Raw genomic sequence first — 18954 nt, forward strand, 5'->3', positions numbered from 1 at the left:
TTGATTGGTGGTTTTCATCATTGGGGACAATAGAAAATGAAAAAGGCCTGGTAATATCACAATCAGATGTTGGATTTACAGTATGTTGGTATTTGCAACTGTATGGAAATTTACTCTTATTCAAATTAACTTGTTGTAAACACTGTAGACACTCCTAACGATGCCTGCCTTCCAATAACAATGGAATAATTACATAGTAGAGCATTTGACTTCTCGCAAGGGTACCAGCCAGCACAAAGCACAGTCCCCACAGTACTTGCTCTTACCTCCCTGAAACTTCCCTTGGAATGTCATTAAAGAATGACCCACCTTCTAATTGTGCTTATTTCCTTTTATCGAAACTGTTCCTTTTCCACAGAATGAATCACCACTCAAAGTTTGGAAGACGGATTATTTGTTTACATTTCTGCCCCTTGACTTTAGCAGCCAAGAATGGCCACAGAATTTGAAGTTGAGGTCCTGCCCTTAAGAAGCGAGGTTTATTGCGGAACATTTCGTTTGTGGGCATTGATATGTTCTCCATCCTAGCACTGTAGAGTTGTGATTTTATTAAATGACAGACTATTTACTTTAGACATATTTCAACATTGATGTAGGGCAGTCCTGGGTAAAAAAATGAAGTCACCTCTTCCTCCACGCACACACACACACGCGCACGCACACGCACACACACACACACACACACACACACACACACACACACACACACACACACACACACACACACATTAGGAAGTGGTCTAGTAGTCTCACTGGGATACTGGTATATTTGTGCAGCTTAGACGAGAGCAGTTTATAGTGCTACTTCCCTATTTGATGTGTGAAAGGTGGAAGGAAATCAAAGCCATTCCTTCAAATGGTTCTGGCTACAGTGGGTTGTGGCTCCAATGAGAGACTGGCAGTAAGGAAACATGGGGGGGGCTGCATTCAGTCTGGGAGGGAGGGAGGGAGGGAAGGAGGTGTGGAGATATGCTGCATGCAGGGCTCAACCCTCTGCCAAAAACAACAGGGGAAACTGTGGCTCAATCCCTCCAACCACAGGTACGGGAAAAGAAGGTGGCCCTGTAACGTTAGTGTTCTTGTGAGTACCATGCTATTACGAGCATTCAGAGAACATTATCAATACATATAATCTTTGAAATGTAGTTGATTTCTGGCACTGGTCAAGCTGAGGGGGCAGCTGTATAAACAGGCACGGTTATGTGGTAAGAGCTGCAGAGGGTTGTGGTCTGTTGCTAAAGGGGCCATCACACGGCCAGTCGGCTTGTTCAACACTGCTGCCAGGCCACACTCACTCCCTCTCTCAGCCATTCGCTCGCTATCTTGCTCACTCACTCTCTCACTCACTCTTGCTCGCTCACTTGCTTCTATACATCATCTCAGGTGGATTCATAGTGTATGTGTGTTTAATTTGAAAAGTATTTTCAGCTGAAGTACTTCTGACTGTCCTTCATTAGACCTGTGGCAGGTCTATAAGTGCATACCAACGAAAATATAAACACTTTTCCAAAACCTTTCACTCTAGACCCTGGTCTTTCCTGTAAGCAGTATAGGAAAATGTTTCTTCCATGATCAAGGTGAGATGCTGTCTACTGCAATATCTTCTTTTCCCATTTAAATGCAAATAACTCTGAGAACATTGACTTCACACCAGCAAAGAGTCAGGCTTTTTGTCATATCTCGTCACACCATAAGGTTAAAGCTTTTCTATGGAAGCTGAAAGATTACCACATGTGCAGTGCTGAAACTCAACAGGGCAAACTCTTTCTGTGTAAAGAGTAAAAATGCCCAGTTGCCCATTATTCTGGCCACCATGACTAGAAGAAGAGATCTCAGTGACTTTGAAAGAGGGGTCTTAACGGAGCATGGGGGGGTTAAAGTGTGTGTGTGTGTGTGTGTGTGTGTGTGTGTGTGTGTGTGTGTGTGTGTGTGTGTGTGTGTGTGTGTGTGTTGCGTGCGTGTGTGTGCATTTTTCCTTTTAACATTGTTTCTCCCTTGGCGATGTTTGTGATTATGCTTTACCTTTAGGCTTATTGAGAAGGACTTAAAACCCTCATGAGTTATATGATGTCACTTGGGACTAGTTGCCAAGCAATGAGGTAGACATCCCAAAACAGAGTGTTTGTGATTGGAATTCCCTTTGTTATGACAATGGAACAGGGTCAATATTGTCCTGTTCACTTCCTGTTTTCAGGGCAGAACAACCCATGGGGTTATGATATGTGTCTTTCTCTGAACACAAAAGAGGAGAGCGGAGAGAAATGATCTCTGTATTAATTAACATCAACTCACAAAACATAGCAGGAGGGGCTTACGCCTCCTTATCTTGGAGTTGAAGACTCAACAGCACTATGTACCAAGAAAACGTTCATTGAAATGGCAACACAGCATGTGGAGACAGCATGTGCCAACACAGCATATCACAACCACATTATAACCAGGTTCATATGTGAATGATAGATATTGTAAAATAACAATGAGTTGGAATTTCCCCAAAATGAGAAAAACACCACTGCTAAGAAAATGTTCATTGACATGGCAACACAGCATGTGGAAACTGCAATACCCATTTCCAGGACGAACAAAACACCTCATGTTTTTCTCACAAAATGGTGAAAACATGTCCCACAACTTGCCTGAAACATTGAGCCAGAAACAGAGTTCAGGGCTGACAACTACACCTTTCAGCTCAGCAGCACCGACTCGAGGTGGATTCTGAACCCTGCATTGCTCAGCAGAACGCCAGCAGCACTGGATCGCATTCAGTCACAAAGAGTGGAGAGTGAGACATGCACCAGGGGTGTTACATCTCCCTACACAATAAGCCTACACAATGTGGATTAACCCTGGAACTCTGCAGTGTGGTGTCCAATGCTAGCCCTCCATTTGAGCCCCAAAGGCAGTCAGTGGCCCTGAGCAGGTATTGCACACTCCATTTGGAATGCAGCGTATTCTGCAGAACACTAAAAACAACGTCATACACCACTTAGATAGATGTCAACAGCATCATTAAATCGTGTGCTGGCAAGATTTTATCCAAAATATTATAGTTCAGGCCCACTTAAAAAGTTATGTTGGCGGCAAAATGTGCACAAGTCATCTTGGATTTCTATCAAGCAGAAAAGCACAACTCCCATATGGGCAGAGTGGAACTAGATCTGACACCCCCAACTTTTGTCTTTTAGCGTGAAGACTGGATGGGGAGAAGAATGTAGAGATGGCTTTGCAGGACTCTCAGGCTTGCTTCTCATCTCAGCCAGCAAATCCATTCTCACCCTCAGTGAACAGATAACTTGTCGGACCTTGCCTGAAGAGATGGAGAGGAAAAAGTCAACTTGGAATCACCGGGGAGATCTTTTTCATTTGACCTCTGCCAAGTGGATTTGTAAAAGGACCTTTATGGAAGGCCAGAATAGATTGGAGATTCAGGAGTATAGAGTGAATGGCATGGCTTTGTATGTGTGAATACTTGGGAGGGACAGTTTCTTTTGACCACGTTGATTCCATCCTGACACTTCCAGCTAACTTCTTTCAAGTCATTGGCAGGCTTTATTGAGAAACTAATGCATGACATTTAAAGGGATGAGGTTGAATAAGGAACTGATAATGCAGGTAGGAAAGGACGGTGAAAAGAATGAGTCTCCTTTTGAAAATTAACAAGTCTTTATAAGCAATAACTCAATGAATATATTACGTTCTATCAGTTTGGAAGGGGAAAGTAACAATTTTAATGGTAATTTCCCAATCGCTGTTAAATAAATGACATCGGCTGCCCTCTGAAAAGTACTATTCAAATGATCATCATTAAGTACGTGACGAAGATAACACTTTGTCATTTCTGACATTTGCAATGGGGTTATTAATCAGCACCTGTTAAGGTGCTCTGTCTTCAGTCGCATTAGTGGGAGTGAAAGTCAAACATTATTTGGAAAGAGATGCGAATGAGGTTTAAAGGCTTAAAGGTCAAGTTAGTATGTGATCTCACACAGTATTCATGGCCACAGAGGTAGCGAACTGAACGTACGCAACATGTGCATTACCAGTGATTTGCAATAGGTCTTCATTTGTCCATTTTTCTTCGTACATGAAGTTCCAGTGAAAACACACAGAAAAGTATATTTTATACCACTTGTGGATTGGACAAGCATTGAAATCCGTAGGACTACACAACACATTATTAGGAAGTGTATACTCAGCCAAATCCTGTTGAATATTTCCCGTCCACATTTCATGTGAGGGTGGCAGATGGTGCGTTGCTGGCTGTCGGTGAGACGGGAGATGGAAATAATACAGACAGGCAGTTGATTCAAAGCAAACAAACACCCTCTCAATAGTCAGATTCAGACATGGTCATATAAATTCCAAAGGAGGAAATAGAGTATGAATAACAGGATTTTGAGTCCTTCCCATTCCCAAGTGCTGAAAACATAAAGACGTCAGAGGTTACTTTCTCTAACATATTTTTCATATCCATTACAGTTTTGAGAACTATTTTGTAACATTGGAATACACATTTCTGTGTTACAGGATAAGTCACTGCTGTTCCATAAGCAAGTCTCTGATTTGTTGACAATAAAGGAGCCAATCAAAGGGGAATGTAGAATATTTGAAGGTGAATGTTTTGTTGACCTTTGTTTGAAGGTAATCTTGTCAGTTTGTCTCAGCTATAATAGCAATGCAGTATGCTACTCCTGTTTTGTGTAATGAAATACTGCCTATAATATACAGACCTAATGTAAATCTTCCAAAAGTCTGACGTTCGAGTCAAGCAACAATATCCATTTAACTGTGTTTGAACTTCCTTCTTGTTGATATATGGCTAGATGTGTGCCTTCCTGCTATATTGTTAGTGGCTGCCTGTCTTCATTTGAGTCCATACACCACACCTACATTCCAACATCAAAGAAATTGTTCATGGAAACGTGTCAAAGACCAAGATGTTATTGCTGTCAGGTACAGTGAGTTCCATCATAGGTAAGTGATTTAATCTTCTTAATTCCGGATTCATCTCTGATATTTTCTTCTCATATCATTATCATACAGACTAAGGCAGCATGCCCTGTGAGCAGGTTAGGTCTACACGTAGGCTATAACAATGTGTAGGCTAGTAGGGGTGGCAGGTAGCCTAGCGATTAAGAGCATTGGGGTGCTGGTTAGAATCTCTGAGCTGGCTAGGTGATGTGCCCTTGAGCAATGCACTTAACCCTAATTGCTCCTGTCGCAATTGTAAGTGTTCACCGTAATTACAATAGACGTCGATAAGAGTTTATAATATATGTTTAAGGTCATATACATTGGTAACACACTATCAAAGCAAATTCATTTCATAATTGTGGAAGCAATCTGGTTTGAGGGCCACTGTTGTCCAGTTAGTCACCACAATACTCCGATATTTTCTAAAAGCCTGCTCATCTAGATGCTGGAGGAATGGGCGGTGGCAGCTAAGGTACTTCCCGCCTAGTGGGTGTGTTTTACGCAAATGACCATTGCATCCACCTGCCAGTGCGTTTCCCCAGCAGTCAGGAGCGAATACACTTTCACCAGTAACACTGGCTGCATGTTTAGCCGAGTTTCAGACGAGGAATTCTGACAATTGATCCATTTTGAAGGAGCTGTCACATTGGACTTGTCACAACTTCTGGTCATTAAACTTACACGATATTTACTTGGAGAGACGATATTTTCAGCTGTGCCTCATGAGCATTGGACCGGGCAGCGGTAAACACACCGGGCTCCAGGTGTATCTCTATAAGGACTCCTGCAACGGGGCCACGGCACCCCGGATCTTATACATTTTAAACTTGGAGAATTGAGGCGAACGATTCCGTGGAATTCTGTTGGTTTCTTCGATGACTTGTAAGGTTGGACTTGGACTCCAAGTTATTTGTGTAGAGTAAAGTGACAATCAGGTATGCCTAATTATTTATAACGTTAATGATTTGCATTCAAACAGCCTGCAATTGGCTCGCACAGAACTGTCATTTTTCATTTACTTTATATTACCGTGAGAGGTATATCTATGCTGTTTACTTTACTGGTGTGTTACATGGGATGGGACATTTGGTTACCTCAAAATAACTGTGACAAAATGGTTTTAATAAGTTCTGTACTGGCATTGTAACCCTTAAAGATGTTAATTCGATTATGCTTAATTAGCCTTGTGAAAACCATCATGAGGCTATTTCAATTATAACAATGAACTTTTGCATTTGAAAGTGTGACAGTAATATTTGGACACTTAGACTTTGTTATAAACATCGAACTAAATATTATATTTCATGTCAGTGAGTTTTAACGTGCTTTAAATTAGTATTTTGAATTTATTATATGCACTCTTGCAAGTTGCGCATGAACTCCTACCAGGTTCAGATTGTTTACAGCATTAAAATCAGAAAAATGTATAGCTTTATCTCTCGCAGTCCAACACCGATAGTGTTGATGTGAAATTAGGGAAATATTTCTCGATATGATTAAATTAAATTGCCAGACTACTTATTCATAGCCTATTGCTTTGTTCGCACTGGAATTTGACAGCTGACGTGTTTTTAAAATAGCATAAGAATTAAAAAATGGTTCAAAGTGGTTTTGTAATGCACTAGGTGTTTTCTTTTTAGAATAAAAATACGGACGGGATGGATTTAGTCATCCACAAAGTTTATTTTGCTGCTGGTAGAAGCGCACAAATCATTAACAGCGCACACGTCTCGAAGAAAAGCAATGCAGTATTTAGCCTACCCACGCCTGAAAGGGAAAAATAGCTAATTACCAAATAATTGGGAACATGCACAAATGTAGGCTACTCTTGGAATACGATCCCCTATAGACCGCTGAATTTACAAGCGCGGCTGGACCAAGCAGGGAGGGTGATTGGCTGAAAGCGCGTTTTAATAGTGGTCTTTACCACCCTGCGCTTGTAAATTATGCTCAACATGTCGATTGTCTTGACTCTTGACTCACAATATAAGTTAAGTTTGGCTGTCTAAAACACATGCAAGAACCGCGAAAAGACAATTGGTCAACCCTCACCTTTTATAGGAATGGTGTTGATAAAAGTAATAAACGAGGAACCGTTCAAAATGCCAGTGAACCGATGGCGTGGGGAATACGTTGCCTTAATGTAGATGTCATGTTTATTATACATGGTTGATCCTTTGATTAGAACAATGTCAAGGCTACTGACCTTGATTCCTGTATTTAGCGCCAAATATGTTTTACCGTGGCCCACGCTATTACACTGCAACTACACTTCTTGCACTTTCTTCAAGAATGTTAAGATGAATACATTAGATTGACCTGTTTAGATAATCAAATCAAGTGGAAAGTCATCCCTTTGTGTGTGACAGTGTGTGTGTGCGCCTGTATGTGTGTTTGTGTCTGCCTATGTGGTGTGTGTTGAAATGTAATTTGTAAATAGTCTGTTGTCTTGACTTGTTTAATTTAATTGTGTAAATATATCTGCCCTTGACTTAGAATAAACAGCTGGCCAGTTAACAAATTGCCCATAAATAGCTGAGGTTTGCGCTGATGGTTATACTCGTAAATCCCCCCTAACCAACCCGTTTGGTTCGAGGATATATTTTGGACTGTAGGCTCTGGCTCCAGCTCTCCAGCAGTCTACATGTTGAGTTTGTGTTTGTGGTGGAAGTGCCCTTTAAAATGTGCCCTCTGGCTATCACATGCAGAGTGGTTAGATGGCCGTCAAGCCATGAAATAAGACCAATTTGTAGATTTGTAAAATAACGTTTCTAGGCAACCCTGTATACCCATAAAGAAGCATGCAGTATTCTGCTTACCCTTTATAACTTGAGTTTATTGCACATTCCTGTTTGATGTGGTTGGCTCCATTACACAATTTAATTACAATGTTATATACAGTTTCAATCAACAGTCCCAAATGGTTCTGGCAAGACTGATTTTATTTATCTTCAGTACCGTATTGTCCTTTGTAGAGATGAGATTACATCAGTGACCATTTGTCACACTGAATTGTGTGACAACAAGGTATATTGCGTGACGAAGACAAGGTAGAACCTTACATTAGGTGACTACAGTACATAATTACAGAGTAGTGCACAGGGTTGGTGGTCATGCAAGAGGATTGTGTTTGGTGGGACTAGGAGACAACAGCATCTTCTTGCACAAGAGGCAGGGAACAGTGGAGGAGGCATCATTGTGTCACACATACATAAAGGTCAAATATGACTCTTGCTAAATGGAATTGTATAGAAAACTAAAAGGCTGGATTCTCTACGTTCGAAAGGCATTAGGTCCCTATGGTCTGGTTATAATCCCTGAACATCAGTGATGTACTTCAGATGTTCACATCTCTCACAAAGAAGCTCTCATGAAGACCAATGTTTCGAGATCTACACTCAAGGATGCTGTGTTATAATGTGTATGGCTTTTGGCAGCGGAAGTTTTTCAATCTTTAATTGTTGACCTCTTCTTTCCTCCAGCGTTCTGCGATCGTTCTATTTCTGGAGGTTGGTTTACCATGCTGTTGGACAGTCTGTGGACGGTCCACATGCTCCTGGCCCTGGTTGTCGGGGCTCTGTGCAATCACAACATCATCGACCCTCATGCTGCACCCCGCGTCTTCATCTCCTTCAAAGGTAAGAGGCAAACGTCTCTGCTCTATTTCTCCCCCAACCACATCCCTATCTGTTTAGTGTTTTGTGCTAGTGGTTTCTACGTGGTGTCTTGAGTTCATGCAGTGCTCTCCTCTAATAGCTCGGTGTATCGTCTTTAAAATAATCGCCTCATTTGCTGTTTTCTGCTACTCTGAAATGTGTGTGTGCACCCTTATGTGTGACTGATGAGTTGATGATCAGATAAATGGGACGATTCTGGCTTTGATAAGTGCTCTAGATTCCATAGGAAGAACTCAGACTCTCAGGTTACACTGCAGACCCGTCCCAGTGACCACTAACAAATCATGCAATGCTAATTTGCTTCCCCTCTTAAACATCCTGGCATGGTAATTCTCAGCAGCTGCTTCCACTTGACTGTATGTACGAATAATTAAAAACATAAACAAAGACAGAAAAAATGGTTCAATTTGAGGTTAACAGAGACAACAGTGTATTTTTGAGAAGCCTTTTGCGTCTGGTACAGAATGCTAGTTATAAGGTGTCCTTGAATCAACATGATTAGATTCTCTGATGCTTTTGAAATTGAAAAGGAACAATCTAAAAGTGAAAGTGATGCATTAAAAAGAGGTCGCCTGCAGCATATTAGCATGTAATAATAACACTATCATGGTCATTATCAGATTGGGGGTCCCTCTACAGAACGACACATCTCAGGGCTTTGTTCATGCACTTCAGTGGTCATGTAGATGAGGTGGGGTAGGGAGGGAGCAGGTAGCGGGTATTACTGAGAGCAAATTGCCTGGTTCAGCCAAGCAGAGCGCTGTCTGTCCCTAAGGTCTGTCCCACTCTCAGATCTAGCTTGCGATTAGCAGCCGGAGCAGAGCTAAGGGACTGTGCAGTGCCCCTGTTTGCTTTGCCTTCCATTTCCCTGGGCTCTCTCCACGGCACCAGTCGACTTGATTAACTGGACAGGCACAGTTCACTACTAAAGGTTCTTTCCCTTTTTAATCAAGTCGGATTTTACATGTCACTGAGCACATGTCCAGAGCTCAGCAATTCCTTCATGTTTTTTTTCAAAATATTATTTACCCAGTTCTCTAGTTTAATATCTGCAAATATATTGCTTTTACTCAACTGTAGGTTGGTCTTTTCGTTTTTTTTTTCTTGGTTCAATGCCTTTCTTAGAATGGATGACTTTTTATTCAAATCTTTTTCTCAGAAGTATGTAGTTGAAATTTTAGCCTGTTCTTTATTCACCTGCAAGACGCTAAAATAGTCATTCATTTCTGTTAAACCAGCTTACTATAGCAGTATTGTTTAGCTGACGAGAAGACAGAGGAGTCCCTTGCTCTCTTGCTTACCTGTTTGTTTTTCTCCCCAGTCAACATGCACGTCACGGTCGACTCTGCTTTTCTCCAAAGCTCTGGAGAGAGCGTTTTGCCTTTAAATATTGTGAAATGCACTTAATTGTTTTTCTAATCTCTTGGTAACCTCACCTATATATCATAGTGTTTTAATACGTTGACTATTGGCCAGCAATTTAGGTTACTAGATTGTTGGCAACAAGTTTTAGATCCTCTTTATAGCACCCTTAGATGTTTTGGCTATGGGCTTTGGCACAGCATAAAGTTGATAATGATATATTTTTTGCTAGAATATACTCGTTATGAACGTACCATATAAAGGTGCTGTATCATATTAAACATATCTCTAATTACAAACTTTAAGCTTACATCCCTCTCTTGGTTACCTGACGGTCCGGTCTCTCAATATTACAAAGTTGGCTGCTTGCCAAAAACTGATTAACTCTGTTTCTCCCGAGACGGTTTAAGGACCGTGACCTCTTACTCAAGAGGCCCTCACTTCCCCATTAAAACAGGTCGTACACATGTGGAGAGTAAATCAAGAACCTCTTAATTGTTTTTTTTCTTTCCCCTTTATTTTGTGCTTCACTTAAATGTTTCCCCGGGGAACACCATCTATGATCCACAGTCTGGTCTACTGACTGAGTGTCCATTAAATGCAGATATGTTAGTTAGTATGTCTCAAGCTATTCACTCTAATGCTTGATAGTTAGAAATGCTAAATTATGTAACTGTTGATATGAACCACAGTGAGGAAGTGTAGCCATCAAAAGGATACTCCTCTGTAGCTCGCGAAAACATGAGGTAAGAGCCTTGGAAAAGTAGACTTTGGTCAGGCTTACAACTGTCTCCGGCCCTGCAGGATCACAGGCAGGGTGAAGGACTTTGATAGCCAGAGCTGTGAAGTCTGCTTCAGTTAGGAGAGCTTATAGGAATCTATGTAATCAATAGCGCACCGCTTGTTTAAATTGCCAACCTAACTTAGGCATAAAGAGAAGTGAGTCGCCATAGATAATCAATTGCACTCTATGGGTATTGCTCAGACAAGACTGCTGTCTCCAGAAATCTCCAAGAAGGGAATGTCTCCTCCCCTCTTCGCACGTAAGTCAGAGGGCCTGGAAAGAAAATGGAAAAAACAGTGAATTAGTTTGAGCCTTTCCCCAATGACCGTATTTTAAGGATCAAAGTTGAGTTCCGAGCCAGCGGGAATTCATAGGGAGTGAAATCTGCCGTAACTCTGTGTGCCTGAGCCAAAAAATAATATTCCTTTCTACGGAACTCGATGACCAACACAGTTCTATATTTATGTAATAAATGGAGTTAAAGGCATTATTCCAGATTGGGTTTATTGCCATGCAAACGGATTGTGTGAGAGAATACAGGCATCCAATGTGACAACTACTAAGTTATTGTTTACATGCAAGGCCCCTTGTAAATCCATTTAAATATTACAACAGATTTATCTGTGTACTTTTACAGATTACTCATTCCGTATCACAGTTTGACAAGACCCATGGAGAATGACAAATCATTTGGATGAACAAATGCACTGCTAGGCATTGCTCCAGGGAAGTTTCTCCATTATGTTTTGGTATAGAATTCCCCTGCATCACAGATAAGTGTAACCTTACTATGTTGGCCCATATTCCGCCTCTGACACATTTCTGCTCATGCGTTACGGATCTAAATTCATGCTTCTAGCTCTGCCTTTTGAGGTCTTAAACCACACGTGGACCCTGGCTACAGCTGTGCTGGTAAATACGTAGCTTACTATAACTGACTAAATGCTTATTGTACTCTTATAGAATGTCAGCTTTTGTTTAATGTTGTTGTAAAAGGCACAGGGTCAAGAGCCACTACAGTTGTAAATAACATGACCATGGCTGTGAAGGTGACATAGCCCTGCCCTGCAACCACCATCACTAGATACGTGCTGATAAGACCATGGAGCACACTAGTGTGTATACTCGCATATAATTGGTTGTGTTTGATGTTGTGTTTGCTGTTTCTAGCTTCCCATTAACTGCTAGCGAGAAGTTATACATGCACCTTTACTCCCTTTCACCTTTTCCCTGACGGACTTAATGACATTTGAAACGGCTGTTCTCCAGTGTAGTCCCTGGAATTATGGACCATGCCGTGACATCACATTACTCCCCCATTGGCATACAGGACCAAATCCTCTGGAAGGGGGTCACTGTTACCACCGTGGTTATGGTCGGGATTGCCAGCGGTAGGTGTCTCAGAGCAGGAGGAAGCTACACTGAATGATTGCCCCTGTCTTTCAATCACAGTTGTCATCTGCATCCTCCCCATCCATGCCGGGGGTAGCAGCAGACTCTATTTCGGGTGCTGTTGGGGTTAAAAACTCCCCTTCAGGGCTAAAAGCCCTGCACTCATGAATGGCAGTGCCCTTGAAGAACAGTATTAATTTATCTGTAATCTAAAGTGTTATTTGCCAGTGTTTTTCTGGGTTAAAGCCTTAGAACCTGCACAACAACAGAGAAGGATTTAAAAACCATGAATAAAAAGCAGCTTAATACTGTTAGTACATGCCGTTTAGCAATAGTTGTTTTCCTTTAAAAAAATCTGAGTGCCAGTTCATCTTTCAGCTAATCCCCCAGTTGTGCCCTCTCACTGTCTGCACTAGCCAATGCAGAATACAGACAATAACCCAAGTGTTCACTTAGGTTAGGAATATATTAGACATAGTTTTCTCATCCTGAACTCCTGAGTATGTTTGTTTACATGCACACTAATAGTTTGATATTAAACTGATTATGGCAGTAGGTCGTACACATAGAAAATGCGTGATTTATCAAACAATCCTATGAGTGTCATACACACATGGAAACATGACTCTCTTGGGATATACTGTCCCTGTCCATACAGCCAGGCTTCTCAGTACATCGCGCAGTCAGGAATAAAGAAGTCTTCGGGAAGAATGGTGTGATTGTGATAACATACAGAAACTCAATTCCTTTTGTTCACCCAACCTAGAATACATCACAATCAAATGCCAACCATATTACCTCCAAAGAGAATTATCTTTGTTTATAGTCAGAGCCGTGTATATTCCCCCTCAAGCCGATACCATGATGGCCCTCAAAGAACTACACTGGACTTTATGCAAACTGGAAAGCACATATCCTGAGGCAGCATTTATTGTATCTGTGGATTTTAACAAAGCAAATGTGAGGAAAACGCTACCGAAGTTCTACCAAGACATTGGCTGTAGTGCTCGCGCTGGGAAAACATTGGACCACTGCTACTTTTCGAAATTCTTACAAGGCTCTCCCCCGCCCTCCCATTGGCAAATCTGATCATGACTCCATTTTGCTCATCCCTTCCTATAGACAGAAACTCAAACAAGAAGTACCCATGATAAGGTCTATTCAACGCTAGTCTGACCAATCGGAATTAATGCTTCAAGATTGTTTGATCACTCGGCCTGGGATATGTTCCGGGTAGCCTCTGAGAATAACAGCAACAAATATATGGATACGGTGACTGAGTTCATCAGGAAGTGTATAGGAGATGTTGTACCCACTGTGACCTACGTAGACCAGAAACCGTGGATTTATGGCAGCATTCACGCAAAACTGAAAGCGCGAACCACTGCATTTAACCATGGCATGGTGACTGGCAATATGGCTGAATATGAACAGTATGGTTATTCTCTCTGTTAGGCTATCAAACAGGCAATACGTCAATACAGAGACAAAGTGGTGTCGCAATTCAACGTCTCAGACACGAGACATGTGTGGCAAGGTCTACAGACAATTACTCACTACAATGGGAAAACCAGCCACGTCGCGGACACCAACGTCTTGCTTCCGGACTAGCTAAACACCTTCTTTGCCAGCTTTGACGATAACACAGTGCCACCAACGGGCCCGTTATCAAAGACTGTGGGCTCTCCTTCTCCATGGCTGAACGTGAGTAGGACATTTAAGCGTGTTAACCCTCACAATACTGCCGGCCCAGATGGCATCCATACCCGCGTCCTCAGAGCATGCGCAGACCAGATGGCTGTAGTGTTTACGGACATATTCAATCTCTTCCTATCCCAGTCTGCTGTCCCAACTTTCTTCAAGATGTCCACCATTGTTCCTGTACCCAAGAAAGCAAAGGTAACTGAACTAAATGACTATCGCCCCGTAGCACTCATTTTGTCATGAAGTGCTTTTAGAGGCTAGTTAAAGATCATATCACCTCTACTTTACCTGACACCCTAGACCCACTTCAATTTGCTTACCGCCCCAATAGATCCACAGACAATGCAATTGCCATCGCACTGCAGACCGCTCTTTCCCATCTGGACAAGAGGAATACCTATGTAAGAATGCTGTTCATTGACTATAGCTCAGCATTCAACACCATAGTATCCTTCAAGCTCATCATTAAGCTCGGGGCCCTGTGTCTGAACCCCGCCCTGTGCAACTGGATCCTGGACTTCATGACAGGCCTCCCCCAGGTGGTGAAGGTAGGATTCAACACTCTCAACACAGGGGCCCCACAAGGGTGTGTTCTCAGCCCCCTCCTGTATTGTCCACCCATGACTGCGTGGCCAATCACGCCTCCAACTCAATCATTAAGTTTACAGACAACCCAAAAGTAGTAGGCCTGATTACCAACAATGATGAGACAGCCTACAGGGAGGAGGTGAGGGCCCTGGGAAAGTGGTACCATGAAAATAACCTCTCACTCAACGTCAATAAAACAAAATCAAGGAGCTGATTGTGGACTTCAGGAAACAGCAGAGGGAGCACGCCCCTTTCCGGGATCGCAGTGGAGAAGGTGGAAAGCTTCAAGTTCCTCGACGAGCACATCACTGACAATCTGAAATGGTCCACCCACACAGACAGTGTGGTGAAGAAGGCGCAGAAGTGCCTCCTCCACGTCAGGAGGTAGATTATTTTTTTACTTGGCCCCTAAAACCCTCACAAACTTTTATATATGCACAATTTAGAGCATCCTGTCGGGCTGTATCACCGCCTGGTATGGCAACTGCACCGCCTGCAACTGCAGGGCTCTCCAGAGGGTGGTGCGGTCTGCCCAACGCATCACCGGGGGCAACCTACCTGCACTCCAGGACACCTACAGCACAAGATTGTCAGAGGAAGGCCAGGAAGATCATCAAGGACATCAACCACCCATAATGTGGTTTCCATATGAAGATCATTAATATAGGGACAATTGGCTGTGTGTATGAGGCTATTAGCTCCATGACAGTTTCCATGGCTGTCTCTCCAACCTGCCCTGATTTTCATGGCACCTCAAGCGTACACATTTAGACACACCTTTACACCGAATACCTAGCTCATAACACTCCTATGGACCACAAGACGTGTTGAATCTATGAAACCAAACCGCTGTCATCTGGCACAGATGAAAATGTTTGGCTATGTTTTCTAATTACAGTTAGCAGGCCAGTGGTGGAGAGGTAATTACTGACAAAGCATTAAAAAATATATATTACATTGGCCCTGGCCCAGACCTCAGTTTCTCCCCATAGCAGCTATATTTAGTGAGAAATGCTGTGCTCCGCTAAGTGTCAGGCACATAGCGCTCATCTGTAATATAGTTGTTAACCAGAGACAGATGAAGGCCAGTGGATATGTGGAAACACTGCCTGGTCGTGCCTTTCTCTCTGGGTTTTGTATTCATGATACACGTGTCAAGTGTGTCACTTCTGTCAGGCAAGCAAGTCTCACTCTGTCAGATGCATATTGTTTGTGTACAAAATTGTGTGTGTGTGTGTGTGTGCGCATGAGAGACAGAGAGAGAGAGATTGTTGAATCTCTATGCTGTGAGGTCAGTAGATTGAGCTCTTGTGTTCCAAAACCAGTGTTGATCCTCCACTTTGGTCCACATGATAGGAGGGGGTGATGGGGAGGGGAAGGGAGTGGAAGGGAAGAGATGGGAGGGGAAGTGAGGGGGTGTAGTGGAAGGGAGGTGAAGGTAAGGGTGTGTAAGGGGTGAAGGGGAGGGTGGCATGAGTCCCCCCCACTTAGTGAGTGGTTGGCTGGCATACCAACAGTATAGCTCCATGGATTAGTAATTAACCAAAACTATTTGTAAATCTGTTTACACAGTGTGAGAGCACTAAAGGCAGAGCTGTGTTTCCTACTTGACAGGATTAGTCATGTAGAAAGCTGCCTTCATCTTACTCCTACCCCTACCCCTACCCCTCACCCTTACCCCCCCCCCCCCCCCCCCACCTCACCACCACACCCCCTCACCCTTACCCCCTCACCCTCACCCACATCAGGTGGTGTGTTAGAGGGGTTTGTGATCCCAGAAGGGTCACACATGGGGGAGTGGTTCTGTACATACTGTCCTAAATTCAGTTTTAATATTGTCTCACATCTTCATGTGTTGGTCAGTAAAGGCACACTGTAGGTTTTATGACAGCCCATGAATTGAGGTCATTGTAGTGATGGGTTATAGAATCGCTGTTACAGAATCTTGCCAGTTGGCACTTGAGTCTGCAGAAAGCTTACAGTACAGTACCTAAGGCCATGTGACCATTTTATTTATTTTTTAATTAACCTCTATCTAAGCAGGGAGTCATGCTGAGACCATGTTTTTATGCCATACTGAGACCACAGCCATGAAGTCTTTAAGAGAATATGTATCAAAAACCACTTGGGTGGTCCTCATTTTTTATGCTGATAAAGGGTTGGGGCTTCTCTCTGGAATCTATTGGGGTTAAATAAGAGTTAGTAGCATTGCTCAGTGTGTGCACATCTGGGCCCAGTTGCTGAAAGATAGATGTTGATAAAGTCTGTTTCATGCTTTCATGAGGGATCTGTTGTGTGGTAGTGCGTGTGTGCGGAGTGCATATGTGTGTGTGTCATTAAGTGTGTAAACAGATTCTGTGGAGGAACAGGAGACACAGGCAGGTCCAATCCCCACTGTGCTCGGCAGGGACCCTAAGTGCAGCAGGCGGATTATTCTGGGGAGGGAAACTGAAGGTGACAGTGTGTCATCTAAACATAGCCCTCCCCATCTCAGCCGCTCAGTTTCCTGGTGCAGAGCCCTCTCTCCTTCTCCCACTCCCTCTCCTACTCCCACTCCCTCTCTCCTTCTCCCACAACCTCTCTCCTACTCCCACTCCCTCTCTCCTACTCCCACTCCCTCTCTCCTATTCCCACTCCCTCTCTCCTACTCCCACTCCCTCTCTCCTATTCCCACTCCATCTCTTCTTCTCAAACTCCCTCCCCCCTTTCTCTCACTCCTTCTTTCTTCCTTCTCTCTTCAATTAACAAAGGAATGGCAGTAAATGCAAAGGGAGTGGAGTGTTTGGGATTCCTGGAGTGGTAATGGTGATCTCTTTTAGCACACACAGGAACAGAGCTGCTGGCGAGTGTGCGTGTGTGCGTGTGTGTGCGTGTGTGTGCGTGTGTGTGCGTGTGTGTGTGTGTGTGCGCATGTGTGTGTGTGTGTGTGTGTGTGTGTGTGTGTGTGTGTGTGTGTGTGTGTGTGTGTGTGTGTGTGTGGTGTTCCTACACTGCTCCGACTTTCACCTGTGGACATCCTCGCTGGACTTGGGTTCGTGATTCTTTTAGATTCTTGTCTTCATTGAAACTGAGATCGTCCCAAAAAGACTTCTGTTTCGCAGAAAGTTGTTGTTGTTGCATCTGTTGCTCCCTCGCCATGCTGCAAAATCCAAATCATCCAGACACTATGAATAACTTCTTCCCTACTGTAGCAGACCAGCGGGGCCTGTACACATTTGTTTTTATATTGATATTGTGAAGGTTACACTGAACCTCTTACAGAGAACGTGTGCAGACATTTTCAGTCTACAAGCAAAGTCAGTCTTCTCTCCCGTTGGTAAGGAATGACATTTAGTGAACTACATGCAGCTACAGTTACAGATGGCTTGTACAGTGCCTTGAAAAAGTATTCATCCCCCTTGGCGTTTTTCCTATTTTGATGCATTACAACCTGTAATTTAAAAATATTTTGGGAGAGATTACATGTAATACACATACACAAAATAGTCCCAATTGGTGAAGTGAAATTAAACAAATAACTTCAAATAAATTCTAAAAAATTCAAAACAGAAAAGTGGTGCGTGCATATGTATTCACCTTCTTTGCTATGAGGCCCCTAAATAAGATATGGTGCAACCAATTACCTTCAGAAGTCACATAATTGTTAAATAAAGTCCACCTGTGTGCAATCTAAGTGTCACATGATCTGTCATGTATATATACACGTGTCCTGAAAGGCCCCAGAGTCTGCAACACCACTAAGCACGACTAAGCAAGAGTCTGCAACACCACTAAGCAAGGGGCACCACCAAGCAAGCGGCACCATGAAGACCAAGGAGCTCTTCAAACAGGTCAGGGACAAAGTTGTTGAGAAGTACAGATCAGGGTTGAGTTGTAAAAAAATTATCAGAAACTTTGAACATCCCACGGAGCACCATTAAATCTCCACTGAGATGGGCTTTAGGGAAGAGTGGCCAGAAAAAACACAGCTTAAAGAAAAAAATAAGCAAACACGCTTTGTGTCCGCCAAAAGGCTTGTGGGAGACTCCCGAAACATATGGAAGAAGGTACTCTGGTCAGATGAGACTAAAATGTAGATTTTTGTCCATCAAGGAAAACGCTATGTCTGGCGTAAACCCAACACCTCTCCTCACCCCGAGAACACCATCCCCACATTGAAGCATGGTGGTGGCAGCATCATGCTGTGGGGATGTTTTACATTGGCAGGGACTGGGAAACTGGTCAGAATTGAAGAAAGGATGAATGATTCTAAATACAGTGAAATTCTTGAGGGAAACCTGTTTCAGTCTTCCAGAGATTTGAGACAGGAACGGAGGTTCACCTTCCAAATGACCATAAGCATACTGTTAAAGCAACACTCGAGTGGTTTAATGGGAAACATTTAAATGTCTTGGAATGGCCTAGTCAAAGCCCAGACCTCAATCCATTTGAGAATCTTTGGTATGACTTAAAGATTGCTGTACACCAGCAGAA

General features: G+C 43.0%; 1 protein-coding gene across 4 annotated transcripts in view; it reads left to right on the top strand.

Annotated features, from left to right (window-relative positions):
• Positions 1 to 5475: 5475 nt before the first annotated feature.
• The window catches only part of sema3fb (sema domain, immunoglobulin domain (Ig), short basic domain, secreted, (semaphorin) 3Fb), a 93456-nt gene continuing 79977 nt past the window's right edge, over positions 5476 to 18954 (top strand). For 2 of the 4 annotated variants that reach the window (XM_021609475.3, XM_090240991.1), the window contains exons 1-2: positions 5476 to 5909; positions 8457 to 8612. In XM_021609475.3, coding sequence (XP_021465150.3) covers positions 8495 to 8612 — 118 coding nt within the window. In that variant the 5' untranslated portion in view covers positions 5476 to 5909; positions 8457 to 8494. The remainder of the gene's footprint in view (positions 5910 to 8456; positions 8613 to 18954) is intronic. The other 2 variants (XM_021609472.3, XM_090240990.1) reach the window with 1 other exon arrangement.

The sequence above is a fragment of the Oncorhynchus mykiss genome, chromosome 7 (genome assembly GCF_057628025.1).
Source record: "Oncorhynchus mykiss isolate SJ-2025 chromosome 7, ASM5762802v1, whole genome shotgun sequence".
NCBI classification, from domain to species: Eukaryota; Metazoa; Chordata; class Actinopteri; order Salmoniformes; family Salmonidae; genus Oncorhynchus; species Oncorhynchus mykiss.